The sequence below is a fragment of the Rhea americana genome, unplaced genomic scaffold (genome assembly GCF_003343005.1).
Source record: "Rhea americana isolate MKP2758 unplaced genomic scaffold, rheAme1 scaffold_6, whole genome shotgun sequence".
Taxonomy (NCBI): domain Eukaryota; kingdom Metazoa; phylum Chordata; class Aves; order Rheiformes; family Rheidae; genus Rhea; species Rhea americana.
The window spans coordinates 4,880,220-4,895,165 of NW_028186756.1; the positions used below are offsets into that span (position 1 = coordinate 4,880,220).

Sequence of the window (14,946 nt, forward strand, 5' to 3'; positions counted from 1 at the left end):
GCCGAGATGTGGCTGAAGCCCGAGGAGGTGCTGCTGAAAAATGCCCTTAAGCTGTGGGTGCTGGAGCGCTCCAACCAGTACTTCGTGCTGCAGAGGCGGCGGGGCTACGGCGAGGAGGGCGGAGGCGGGCTCGCAGGTACCGGGGCCGCCTCGGCGGGGGGCTCGCTGGGCCTGAGGCGCCCCGCCGCGGAGCGGGGAGGCCCGCCGGAGCCGTGCGGCCCCCGGCCTTCCTGCGGTGCCCCGCGCCCCGTGGGGAGCGGCGGGCGGCGATGGAGTTTCCGGGGCGCTCGGCGCGGGATGGGGCCCGCGGCTGCGCGCCGTGGCGAGGCACCCGGCGGGGCCGCCCGGGCTGCGCGGGGCCTGCCCGGCTCCGCAGGACTCCGCGCCGCGGCCTGCCCGGCTCCGCAGCCCAGCGCCTTGTGCTAGCTTAACGACCCCCTGCCCCAGCGGAGGCCCTGGCATAAGTACGTTTTTGGCCTCTCAGAAGGGGAGAGGTTTGGAGGAATGGCCAGTCTGCCTTGTTTTGCTTATTTCTGAGTCCCTCTTCCGGCTTGAATCTCAGGCTGCTTAGAACAAGCTCATGCYCTGGTGTTTCTGGTCTCACCTTTTAAAAATAAACATATGATGGCACTTTCCTGGAAGAGAGAGTGGTGATGTACTAGGTGACTGACAGGTCATTGACCTCGGTATAATAAACTTTGTCTCATGAGAAGCTGAAGATGTGAATTTCTATTCTTGTTTATTGTCTGTTTGTATCATTGTGCACTGCAGGGMCCCTGGCTACTGCTAAGACCTTAGTTCTTCAAACTAGAATCCTTCATAGTATGGTGGCAGCTCTCATTGGCCCTTTTGAGGAGAAATGCCACTGGAAAGCAAAGAGTAAAGCTTCAGGGTTTTGTATGAGTTGCACCTCTCTGTTTTCTAGGCTYTCTAATTGTGTCACTGCAGAGTGAGTTATATTTAAGTGGATTGTATTATACATGAAGTTTAACTGTCTCATTGAAACATTCATTCTGGCAAAAATCCAATGTCYAAACTTCTGACTGAAGGATTTCAGCTGTAGAGACCTTGCAGATCAATGTAGGGCATCCTTCATCAGTATGTGAGCTACTTGCAGGGAAAGAGGGAAATGTTAAATCATTTCCAAATTCCCCATCCTGCCCTTCTAGAAATATCATAATATTTACGGATAAGTAGGTAATGTGAAGCTTTGGCTTTAGAACCATGGGTGATGCTTTTCAGCCGTGGAGGTGTTGTAGGTTAGGTTGGCCGTTCTCTGCCTTGACATCTTTGGAGACCAAAGCAAGCTGAGCTGGTATGTTGTCTTCTTGTATGACAGAATTAATTAAAAAAATGTAACTAACGTGAATTAGAACTAGGTATTCATGTTCTTCAAAGTTACGTTTTTAGAAAAACATCTTTGTATACTTACAGCTGGTCACACTTGTCTGACTGTTTTTTTTTTTCCTGTACCTGAGACCTCTACTGCTAGTCTTCTGTCCTTGATGGTATTTTACAGTGCAGAAAAATGTGTGGATGGGATAATTCCTGTAGTATGCCTTCCTATCTGTGGCATTGCACATTTTATTTTTATAGCTTTTCTCATAGTATTGGGTTTATACAGGTTTTGTCTGTACAAGTTACCTTTTTCAAGAAACTAAGATAGTRAAATGCTTCTGAATTAAAATAGGAAATATGAATAAGAAGAGTTAAATTTGTATTGTAGGTATGAAAATATTCAGACCTCCTAGGTATAAAGTAACATAATTTGCCATTGTCWGATTTTAATTTTATGTTGCTATACGTCACTCAAAGTTAGAGCTTGCTGTAGAAAAAACAATGAATAGCTATTGTGTTATGAGATCACCTCAAATGTGCCGAGTAAAATTTTGTTCTGTTTCTCCTGACCAGCATTTCCCAGCTGGTGAGACATAAGGTGTGAGGTGACAGGCAGCCCTGAGGAGCTGGGGAGCTCTGAATGAAAGAGGCAGCCAGCAGTGCAAGCATGTGTTGAGGGAAGGGAGAGGCTGGGCTGCGGGATAGGAGTGGAAGAGGAGATAAACAGTGCTGCGGGGTGAGTAGAGGTAATGGGGATTACCTGTGGCGGCGGCTGTAGCAAGTTATTCCCAAGAATGCAGAAGTCCACATAGTAAGTGTAGAGTGTAAGGAGGGGAGGAGAGATGTGGTGTGAGGAAGCAGCTAGTAGCAGGAGAAAGGTACAGACTGAAGAGAAAGGGATAGATGACAACAGAGATGCTTGCTTGCAGGAAAGCTGGGAATTCTTGTACTGTATCAGGCTTATAAAGAAATCTGTGCTTAGATTTGTGTATATGACACTTGTGGACTGACTGTTACAGCAGAAYCGGTTTGTAATCCTTTGGTGATAGTTAGCTCTTACGACTTGTGCCCCCATGTAGCATAGTTCCTAATCGCCTACTAAGCATCRTCAATAGCAATATTTTTGTGCTGTTTTTGCTTAGACTTGGCTCTCTTTCTTTAGGTGTGCACCTGCTTAGGTTTACATTTCATTTGCTTTTCTTTCTTAGACCTCACCTAAGGTTACGGATATCTTAACCTGTTTGACTGGTTCTACATCCTGATAATTCGGTGTAGTAGACTATCCCCAAATAGYTGCTGTGTGTCTGGCAGTGCAGCCTTGTGACCAAGTCCTGTCTGGCCATTGTGTCTTTGCAGAGGTGCTATGGGCAGGCAGAATGGCCTGTGTGCCAAAGCACAGTTACCATGACTCAAAGCCTGCATAGTGAATGCATACACTGTAACTAAGAAATGGTTACAGTGAGATGAAACATGTTGGTCACAAAGATGTTGCTTTAGTTACAGTTTAGACAGAAGCTTAATTAAAAAACAGGTGTTCCTGGAGTAGTTATATAAATGAGTATTTACTGTCACAAAATACCGATCTTTCACTGAAACATCAGAAAGCAAATTATTTGTTTTCTGCTTCCATTGTTTTCATTTGCCTTTCTGCTTGAGAAATTTAAGTAAAATGGAACTGAGAGAGAGAAAATTTTCTTGATAAAATACGTGGTTGCAACTGGTCTTCCCAGCTTGCTGTGTGTTCCATGCTGGGGAAAAAAGGGAGTTCCTTAAGGCACGGAAAAGTCCTGACACTTCAGTCTGGATTTCTTTTGGCAATTATTGCAATCCTGAATCAATAGAAGGACCCTGCTGGTGCAGCTGCTCTTTAAAATATATATCTTGTTGTCTGCATCGTCCCTGGCTAGCTCATGAGTAGGAGGTGGGAGGAAGGGGACACAATGCACGTGTGCTCTGCGGAGAATTTTCTTCATCTACTGTCTGTCCAAGGAGTCATGTTAAAGTGTTATCAAGAAGTGGATATCGATGATGATGAGCTTCRCTCTAACAGAATTTTCCATTGGACCCATTCAAAAGTACTTGGTGATCTTTTCACAAACTTACAGAAATTTATTTTAGTAGGAACAGCAAGTAGGAAAGCAAGGAGATGAGACTCAGGCTATGACTAAGCTCAGTATGCAGCAAAAATGGTGCTTACTTTTCAAAACATAAGGGTCTATGCTGTGGCTTTCCTAAATATAGCCTATTAACATAAATAGCAGAGACCATTTATACCTGCAGCCACTTAGCAGACTGAGCTTTTTCTGGGACTTACTTGTAGCAGATTCCTAGCTGTGATGGGAATTGAAAGGTAAACCTGCTTGCTACGTTAATAAAGATCTTGAAAGATCTGTGCTGCATATTTTTTCATCTAGAGCAAAGATTATTTTGCAGTGCATGTATTTGTGAGCCAAATAGTGCCACTCTCTTACAAAGCATGTTTATGACTGGGGATGGAAGGCGGGAAAATGACTAGGGCGTAATTTGGAGGATATAATCCTTAACTTCCAGAGTCACAGCACCAAGTCACTCTGGGTGCACAGGAGTCGCCACCCTTGGAGGTGTGAAATCAAACTGCCAACAATTGCRGGAGGTGTTATGGTTTGCTGAAGAAGTGGAAACTGTAAGAGCAGAGGGATTGGATGTGAGGCTGAAGATGCAAAGCTTGTGCTCCACCAAGTCCTCAGGATAGCTGCTTTCACTTACCAGTTCAGTCTATAGCACCATGCCACATGCTTTTGTGAAAAAGCAGTGTGGCTTACTTTAGAAATAGTCATTAAAAGTACTGGAATCCCTAACAGCCTTGCAAGCTTCATCTGTGTTTGTTTCTTTTGGCAGGAGCAGACAGCGCTCTCTGTATGGTTGCAGAGTGTAGATATACCACTGGGCCAGAGAGTAAAGAACTGTGACTAAAGTAGTCTCCTCTACTTGGTCCTTAGAGGTGGTACTGCAGTGTTTAAACGTTGCAGGAGTTCTTGTCACCTCTGTGTTTAGCTATGATTCTGTGCTGAATTCTCTGTCTCTTTCATTATATAGCTTTTTAGCTGAACAGAAGCAAAGAGAAGCAGGCACTGTGATACCTGTGAAACTTTTCTCTGTATGTACTTAACAAGGAGACTAATATTTACCATTTTTCAGAGTTGTACTTCTAGTTTTCCTACTTCCCAGGATATCTTTATTGCCACAGATACTTTTRCATAAGGGCTTGGATACACAGCTTAGTTCAGTGAGTTGCTGGTGTCTTTCTTACCTGACTCCTGACCATAACTTATTTAATTTGCAGTAGATAGAGATGAAATCTTTTTCATTGAAGGCTTAAGCTAACTTATTTTACATCTGTAAGAACACCTACATCTCAACTCATGCTATGTAGTTCATTAAGCTGAGGTTTCTTAGTCATGAGATCAGGTTCATTTGAGGAGAAAGAAGAAAGAAAAGAGACTTCTGTGCTTAATTTGAAGAAATAGGAAAAAGTCTTGTTCACAAGCTGGCATTCATGTATTTTAAGTTAAATACACTGAGATGGTGACTTTTCATGATGTATTATTATTTGGATCTTAGTTTACCTAGTGAAGATTGTGCTTTAGTCTCTCTCTCTCTCTCTCTCTCTCTCTCTYTCTCTCTCTCTCTTTTAATACCCAAAATGCTCTGTAAAACAATTTGCCCTTCTGAAATGAAGCTTTAGCCTGTCTTTGTACATATATTTTTATTGCAGTAGGGATTTACAGTTGGGGTCTCCACATTGTAATTTGGCAGTACTTCAATGATTAATTTTAACTTGACATATATTTCTCCCTTTATGTTATGCACTGAACCTGGAAAAGCGTAGTTTGTGGAAAATATATAAGATATGCTRTGTTTCTGCTGATAGCTTTGGTTTCAAAGAACCTGCATTTTCTGGTTTAAAAAGGTTTTGTTGAAAAATGTAGTCTATTTAAACTCCAGCTGGTTTACTTAAATTCTTCTTTGCTTGCTCATGCAAAGGATTTCTGTTTCATTTAAATCTTTGTATTGCACATACTTAARATATTTTCTATTGATTTTACTCCTTACTGTTATTTCTAGGCATTGCATTACCTTCAAGATTTATTTTTCATTTTAATTCACAGTTTACTAACAGGTTGATTTTATGTTAGAAAAATAACTGAAAAAAATGTTTAAGGTTATTTTAATGTTTTATATTTCCTCAGACTTAAAATTCTAATTTTCAGGGCATAGCTATTCAAAACCCCTCCTAAGATTTCTCCTGGATTTCTTGCTGCGAAGCGTTATCTGTAGGATCCTATTGAGTACTGTGAGGTAGTCAAGAGTTATATGCTGAAAGCTTAGGAAGCTTTCAGAGCTGGTTTCATCTCTTCCATAATACTGTCTTGAGGTATAACAGACATCTGATCAAAATGAACAACATTTGCTATTAAAAACTTACTCATCTTACAATATTTTTTTCCCCTTTGGTTCTGCTCTGATCAGCCTTTGAATTCTTCAGGTCATAGAAACGAGCAGTTACTGTCAAAATAAAGCTGGCTGTAGCTGCAGAGTATCACTGTCTGCAGTTGTCACTCAGACAAGGCTTTTACAACATTTTTGAACAGCTCCTTTTTATGATACTGGAAATAAACTAAGAGTGAGGACTAAACTGTACGTCGAAGTGGCTGCTTTCCAAGACCTTAGCATTATGGATCTGACCAGTGTTGTGGTAATACAACAGTCCTGTTTGTAAGGAGCTGTTACTGTCTTACAAATATTTTATGTCTACTAATATTTTATGTCTACTAGTATCTCCAGTCTAGTAAATCAGGAGATACCGGTACTTTTTTAATACCATTAATTACTGATCATAAAACTGCTGTTAAACAACAAAGGAGAGAGCAGGCTTCTGCTAGCTTTGCTTCAGAATAATAGCACCCTTCTAGAAAAGGGTAACAGAAGAATCTCAGCAATAAAAAAAAAAAAAATTTAACTGGCAGCTATGGCAGAAATACGTCTTGAGATTATGGGATGAAAAATACTGTAAAATATAAATATGAGTACTCTTTTGATATACTTGGTGAAATAAATCTGGAAGAATGTGATGGTGTTGTCTCCAAATTGCTAAGTGCCAGGCAGTTATGTAACATATCAGGCTTTATTGCAATATTTTGGTAAAACTGAGAGCAAAATTCATTGCTAATGCATTTTGGTGCAGATCTCTGCAGCAAAATAATGGGAGGGTGATCATGGGGAAGGCGATGATCCAAGCCTTTACCTCTGGTACATTGCTTTATGTTAGTGCTGAATCATCTGCACTGGGCTGGGAATGTTAGTTTGAGGCTACTGAGAAAGTTTGTTTCCATTTTTTGATATTATGTCAGCTAATGTTGATATTCTGTCAACCATATGTTTCAGAGACTTGTGGAAAGAGSATATCCTTAGTTCAAAGCTGTTCTGTTTTCTTTGCTCTTTATTTCCTAGGGTATTTTACCCTATTTATTTAAATATTTAGGGTGTTTCCTAATTGTTTTACTCAAATAACTGAGAAATTTAAAATGTTTTCATAAAAGCAAATTTTTTTTTCCTGTAAATATGCATTGCTGTCTATGTGCATAGCTAAAGTTGTGCCTCAGTGTGAGTCTAGATGATGATTTGGGTGAAATCCTCACTGGAAGCCGTGGAGTCTCACTTTGAGCAGAGGTAAGAGTAGAAGGTGTATGATCTTCTGGTTGTCCCCGAATTGGTTGTTTGAGAGCTGCTTGTAATGTTTTTCATTAGCAAGCAATTTGCAGACACAACCTAAGTCACTTTTTCCCATTGCCTCCATTATGGAGAGGTTAAGTTAGTTCTTTTCTGTAAATGCTGTAATTTGTATAATCTTTGTTGGCTCTAAGGGACTGCGATGGGACTTTGCAATGTAATATAGCTCTGTTTATGCTTCCTTAAATTTAATCTTAATCTTAAATTTACAATGATAACAATGTGTTGGTGTGGAAACTGTTACACTGTTTCCTGAATCTCCTGTTTGGGGAAGAGGACCTAGTACTAAATGTACAAGATTTAGATGCTTTGTGGTACTGTGCTGGTACAAAGTAGACAACTTTTTTATTACTAGAGATATGTTTTCGCAATAAGGAATTCTTGAGGAATAAGAATTCTGGTCACCTGGATGAAAACTTTTCCTGTTACCTTTGCATTACGTCAGTGCCTACTGGCTGTGTAAATTTTCAGGCCTCACTCAGCTCAGCTGGATTTTTTAAATAGGTACTTATGAATAGTCTTTAATAAACTTAAATAGTCTATATGATTGTCATGTTGCGTTAATAGCAATAATTAAAGCCCATAAATAAATCTGGCTGTCTTTATTCATTTGCTTGTGACTAGTGTTGTAGTTTGTAATTCGAGTTGTGCTCATGGAGACTTTCTCTTTTAATATATCCATCTACAAATCAATAGCTTGAATTAGGTGCACCTTTGAAAGGTTTTGTTAAGATCTTATCTGGCAGAGACCTGCAAGTGACTTCATTTTGCCAGGGGCAGGTTACTTCCAGTGCAGTAATTGGAAAAAACTTGGGTGAAATCCTTGCTCATTAATTCCAGATTTCAGCTGTTTGGAAAAGTAAGCCTTTTCTAAACTCACAGTGTGGTGAATTTACCCATATTTAGTTCTTGATCCTGATCCAGTGCCTGTTAAGGATATTGGAGAGCCTTGCTGTGGCTTTCTTAACACTGCATTAAAATCAAGCAGTAGTATATCCTGAGAGGCCACAGAGAACTCCCATTCTGTATTTTTCAGTGTTTATTCATTGGAAGATGAGGTTTGGATCTCTGTTCTGTACTGATACTTATAATAGGGATATTGTTGTGATATGGGTAACAGTTTCAAAAACACAGATACCAAAGCAATAAGATCGCTCTTGGCATCTCTTGTTCAGGGTTCCTAAGGGACCACAGATAACTCGTATACTTCCCCTAGAAATTACTGATATTGTGCCAGGATGAAATGACTATTAGAATTACGTAGTTCAAACTTAGAATCTCAACAACTGAAAAAAGGGGTTGGGAACACAGCTCAGCAGTCCTTGTACCCAGCATGTGTTCTCTTTTCAATAAAAACAGTACTTCTTAGTACTAAAATCAGAATCTTGGTTGGAATCTGTTCTTATTTGGTGTTTTCTRAGTTTACCTTTTTAGGAAAACTCTTACCTGAACACTTACATGGTGGTTGACTGGAAAACCTTCCATTTAACATGGGAATGCTCTACCATTCTTCTGTATTATTTGTTGTTCGTAGGAAAGTGTTAACATTAACCAGCTGTAGTCATTGGCCGGATGCATTTCAGATGACTGGGAATCCTTTAGGGAGGCTGCTGTGTTATTTGGTTTTTGGCTAGCTTTTTTTTTTTTTTTTTTTTTTTGGCCAGGAATGAGTAACTCGAAGTAAGGAATTTATTCTACTTTTAAAACCAGTGGCTGCTCAAGAAGCCATAGAATTTGTCATTTGTAAGGCTAATAAAGCTGGTTTGAATTAGCTTTGTTGTCAAGGTGTTAATAAAGGTAGATGTATAATTTTTGAATAGTGCTAGCTACCAGTCTCTTGTTCCCTACTCCTGTATTACCTGATTTTATCCTTGTGATTATACAGGTGGGTTTTAAATCTTTGCTTGTAACCCTGGGTATGAATCATTTTTCAATAGACTTGTGTGAGCAGAATTAGCAGAGTGCCAGTAAAACTCTCAGCACTGGTCACAGCTCCCTGGGTGAACACGATTCTTGATTTTTCCCGATGGGAAAAAGCAATAAAAGGGAGCTCTTGCTGAGATCCRCGGAACAACTTGTAGTTACAGAAACCCTGACTGATAATATGATATTCAAAAAAAATTTGTAGCTGGTAGTTAGAGCACATTTAGCACGATTGTAAGAAGGTGTAACTTTACTGATTACTCGCAGGTATGCTAGTTACCAAAGCCATGAAATTTATAGTTCATAATGTAGCGAGTATCTGTCACCTTAAGCGCAAACCTGGAGTCTTTATCATGTTCATGGACAAAGCAGTACTGGCAGTAGAAGTTTTGAAGTGACTGATATTAACCTGCTACAGTTTGTTGTGTCTAAAATCTAATGRCCTTCCAAATAGATACTGTTTGGGCATTTTTGGGAGGACTGCTTTCTAATGCAGTGTCATAATCATCCCTTCGGGCTTAGCAGTTGTATCAACCTCATAAATGGTGACTAATGTCCTTGTACCATGTATCATATCAGAAAATGATATTAGGAAAATGGTGATAGAGATAATAAAACATCTGCTAAAGCAAAGACAACTTTGAGATGAGCTCGGTGTTGTGACTCATTCAGTAAGTCAAAGCGCTTTAAGCAGACATAAATGTTGTATTATCTATTCAGTGTCTGATTTCAGTTATAAACTATAAAAAACCTCTCTGCTTTGCAAGAGGAGATGATGTTTATGGTCACTTACAATCTATGAGTTGCAGACAACACAAGATGATGTTTTTGATTCATGTGATTTACTGGTCTTTAGGTTTGGGATTTTTTATTATTATTATTCACTTTCATTATTTTGAAATGAAGCAAAATCATTCTGAAACTTGAATAGCCACAGTAAGATAAGTTGCACAGGTCCTGTGCTGGAAGTGTATCCATAGGAAAATYGTGTTCTGAAGATGACTGTCTAGACTTTCTCTATTTTGTATTACTATACTTCATTGTATTTATAGTCTCTCATATTTGACATTTTTCAGAATTAGAAAGAGGGTTAATGGAAAGAAGGTGGAATGAAAGGTGCCAGAAGCCATCAGAAAAATTCTGAAAGAACTTTTGATGGATCCAGTTGAAATCATCTCAATCTGTTGCTTCTATAGAATATTCAAAGCCTTAATCAAAAGATAACTTCAGTTACCTACAAAAGGGTACATCGAGGCGTCCTAAGGGATGTATTATCCTTGCAAACAAGCTATTTTCCCTATAGCATTTTTTCAGAATGTCCCATGTCCATGATCTCAGCAGATTTATGAAACAGACTTTGCAGCATCTCTTTGGGTATCTGCATGCTTTATTGATGTTATTTTTCAGTTTTCCTGTAGAAGAAAAGCTGTGTGCGATTGCCCTAGTCACTTTGCTTTGTTTGAGCTTTCCATTTATGTGGCCATGCTAGAAGGATGCAAAGCATAGGAAATACAGGRAGAAATTATTGTGGCTTGTATTTTTATTACTGTTGTAATAAGAAGAAAAAAATTTACTTACATATTGGGATCCCAAAGCTTATATTTTTTCTCTATGGGTTTTTCTTCCCCTTTTAGAATTCTTTGCTTCTTAGATTTGAAAGCTACTTTAAAAATAGCTAAGCTAACCTCTTTTGCTGCTGTACAGGAAGAAAAACTTCTGCAGTTAAGATAAAATGCATACTCACATGTTTTATCAGGATTTTTTCACTCCTTATGGAGTGATGAAGTGTGTCTCGTTAATAAAATTATTCTGTGATCTGAACTCTGTGTAATAGAAGTTAATTTAGCATCTATTGGTAAGAGGATGGTGTAGCCATTGTATTTTGCATGTGTAGTAAATGCTGGAATAATGCACTTTAATATTCTTATGCTTGGGATGGTAGGATGAGATATTAGTTTTCCATATTGCATGTACGAGTCATCTGATAAACTGTTTATAAAGAATGGCAGGCATTTTATAGCTCTGTATTTACAGTATGGAGTGTGTATATACTGAGAATGAGCAGCAAAACTTCTATATGTACAGAAAATAAGATATGCTATTCTTATTTGAAAACAGTGGATGGTATTTTTATAAATCAGGCATAAAGGAATTATAATTTCCTTTGAGTGGAAAGGAAAATAACAATAAATTACTGAATGAGAGGTAGTTCAAATGSCGCTTGAGCTCATTGAAGGCTTAGAGGTGTCATATTACTTTCCAGCTTGGAATCTGGATTGTTATCGCTTCCATGGGCATCTCAAAACATTCCCGACCTTCAGATTGTGTTCAGTGGCTTTCACCAGTTTAAAATGATACCATCTCCTCAAAAGGTCCCTCTGGGTGCACCTCTTGATTTTTTTCATTCGTACTTAGTTTCTCAGAGGTCGATATAGAGTAAGTCTTTACTCGGGTGGCATTCTTGTTCGCTAAGTAAGGAATTAGAGGTGAGTGTACATTTAAAAACCTTAGTTTCACTATGCTGTACACATTTTATTTTTCCAATGCGACAGGTCTTCTTGTGGGAACCCTAGATGCAGTGTTGGATTCTACATCAAAAGTGGCCCCATTTCGCATCCTGCATCAGACACCGGATTCTCAAGTTTACTGGTCCATTGCATGTGGTATGTATTATTATATAGAAGTTAAGTGAGTTTATAGAGTGAAAAATGTTCTTTTAGTCAAGGTACAAAGGAAGGGATTAACATCTGGGTTAGAGCAATCTTCCCTTATCCTTATTCATTCTAATGACCTCTAAATTATTTTAAATTATTCTGTAATGGTATAGTGATGCTCCTGAGATTACAAACTTTTGAGATTGACAGCATTACATGGTTCCAGTTTCCCAGAATGTATCTATGGACTCTTCGTATTATAACTTCAGATTACCTGCTTTCTGTGACAGTCCTTGAAGTGTTGTTGAAGGGTCTTGGTGCTCTCTTAGAATTAACAGTGGTACAACCTTTTCCTTTGCAACCTGTAAATAACCTCTGTAACTTGGCAGAGTACAGGATGATAAGGAAAAATTGATCCTTGGGAGTACAAAGCATGCTGTGGGCTTCTCTCTCTGTCTCTCTCTCCCCCCCTCTCCCTCCTTCCCTCCCTCCCTCTCTCTCTCTCTCTCTCTCTCTCTCTCTTTTTTTTTAAACTACTTTATCTTTGTTAAGCCAGAGTCTAGTCAAGGTAAGAGTTGAATTATCCCTCATATCTTTTTCTTTCATAGTGTAACATGCTCTTTTCCTTTCTTGTGTTGTGTTATTAAACAGTAGGAAATGAAAAAGAGAATTGACCTTCAAAGTATCTGTTTTTTCCAAATGCATGCTTTTGGATGCTATGCATTTTTATTTACTTTATTTACTTTGTTTATTTATAAGCTTTGTAGCTTCATCTGAGAGTAAAGTTTTATTCCTTTGTACAGGTTGCTTACCCACTGGATGTGGTTGGAGATACCTCTATTCCAAAATTAAAAAGGAATGTTATATTCATTGCTTGCAGCATTGGTTCCCTTCCTAGGCATGATCTTGTCTTCATATTGTAATTAATTGGTATAGTCTTATGGTCTGATGCTAAATGCTATTATTGCGAAGTTAATTTATTTCTTAGAATTACTGAAAACTCTGAAAATAATTACAATTTAAAAATTACATATATTTTAGATATTTTTTCCCATCTTTTTTTTTTTTTTTAATTGGTAGTGGTCTCTAGGAAACCAGATTCCATGTAGAATTCTCTGGTCTCCAGACTTTCCCTTTAGTTGCCTGTGGAAAAAGCTGAGCTTTGAGCCAAAACTAGAGGTGCCATCCTGCAAACACTTACACACATGAATAATTCCAGTAGTAAATGCTATGCGATTGTCACATGGAATTTCACTATTTGTTCTTTATTATGAAACTTCATTGCTTCATCTTAAATGAAAATTGTGCCTTTACCTGTCCTTTCTGTTCAGTTTGCTACTTTCAAAATATAACTTTGTGTTTTTAGATATTTAGTTCTGGAGTTTACACATTTCATAAGGTAACACTGATCTGCTGCTGTGCATGTTCTGTAAGGACATCTCTGGAGGGCAGTAGTGAGAGAACTGTGTATAATAATGATTTTAATGTAATTTGTTATGTGTCATTTAAAAAGGGCAGCTGTCTAAAGTTGGTAATTTGAACAGTTTGTGAATTGACAGTAAGTTAAATTTTAGGAGTAGTTCTGAGGAAGTAAGAACTAATGATGACAGACTAGCAAAAAGGACACTTTGACAAGTACGTGGGAAATAAACTGGGGAATTCTAGTGCCTTGGGAAAATATGAAAGGTAATCCTGGCCTTAGTGCAGAATTTATAYCAATTCAGTGCTACACAGATAACACTGTAGTGCAAAAAGCTACATAATGTAATTGTACCTTGTGTTACAAAACAGGTTGTTCCTCCTGCAAAGTAGATAAATTTAAGAGATTAAGTTCTTGCTGTTACGTGTGAAGGGCCTGAAACAAGTGGGTTCATCGCCTGTTCTGAGGCCTTTCTGCTGCTGTAGTGACAGATGCATGGATGATTTCTGACGGGCAGCTGATGACGACTATAGATTGTYCCTCTGCGCCTCTGGTTAGATTCTTACTAGTGCAGAACTGATGACAGACTAACTCAAAACGTAAGGTTTGCCATGGCAGTGCAGGGAGCCGGTGTGTTTTACAGGCTGTGTGTGAGAAAACAAGGCATTAGCCATGTTGGTGGTGTTCTGAAGACTTACACCATAGCAGTGCTATAACCTGGAAAGCAGGKTTTTTTATTGGTGCCGTAGCCTGGAATGTAGGTTTTTTTGTATTATGATATTAAATTTATGCTTCAGGAAGTCAAATGTAGCAGAGGAAATTGGGGAAAATAATATTATCTTGACCTAGCCAAAATGTTATAGTATACCTGTCTGGCAATGTTAGCKGGGCAGCTGCTGAAACGTGGCTGAAAAGTGTTGGCTCATTCATACTCCAGGAAACTGATCCTTGACTGTGAGAAGGAGTAGTTCTGGAGGGAGCACTAAAAGTTATGCAGAATGTCCAAAGAAATTAGTGGAGGGTGACTGATCCCAAAAAGGAAAATACTTGATTTRTGGATTTATTTCTCAGCCAGTTTGTCCCTGGAAGTCATACACAGTGTGCTTCCGAAGCAGTGTGATGCACTACAGAACAAATAAGTAAATAGAGCAAAATAGATTTGAAAGGTGAACTAGGTGTTCTGAAGCAGGATTCAAAACTATTTCTGATAACATAATTTCTCCTATCATAAGTTTTATTTTTTGCAGTACCAGATGCAAGTTCTTGATGAAAACTTTATAGTAAGAATGGCTTTTAGGTTGATGTTTTTAATAATTGGAGAAAGCCGCCTATCTTTAAAGAACTGATTCAGTATTGAATTTGCTGGATCTTTATTGTTGTGGTTTCACTTGTATCATCTCTGCTCTATTATCTGTTACTGCTGGCATACTTTGTAACGGTATATGAAAAGGATAAACAGAATTACAGTAACAATTTTGTAGTTGGCTTACCACATTTCATTGATTGTAGAAAGTAACTAGTGGGTAAGAGTTTTCCTTTGCACTTAAAGTAAAATACTAATCTACATATCTTTCTGGAAAGCTCAGATAAATTAGGTTTTTCTTTGCTATGAAGTTGCAGTGACGTTCAGTATGCAGTAGATGGTAGCTCTCTGAAACTAAGATTAAAAGTACTGTAAAGTGAATAGAGTAACAGACTTGCTTTCTCTCTAAGGATTTTAGAAATACAGTTTTTGTATTTTGGAACATTGAATTTGTCTTGGCTCTACAGTTCATACAGTCCTTAAGGTTATTGATAACAGGGTTTCTAAGTTCTTCTTCTTCTTGTATGTATGTATGTAAA

The 14,946-nt window shown here is 38.6% G+C and overlaps 1 protein-coding gene across 2 annotated transcripts in view; it reads left to right on the top strand.

Moving 5' to 3' along the window:
• The first annotated feature begins 6 nt into the window (after positions 1–6).
• The window catches only part of TBC1D8B (TBC1 domain family member 8B), a 44,868-nt gene continuing 29,928 nt past the window's right edge, over positions 7–14,946 (top strand). For both annotated transcript variants that reach the window (XM_085319664.1, XM_085319665.1), the window contains exons 1-2: positions 7–136; positions 11,583–11,693. In XM_085319664.1, coding sequence (XP_085175790.1) covers positions 7–136; positions 11,583–11,693 — 241 coding nt within the window. The remainder of the gene's footprint in view (positions 137–11,582; positions 11,694–14,946) is intronic.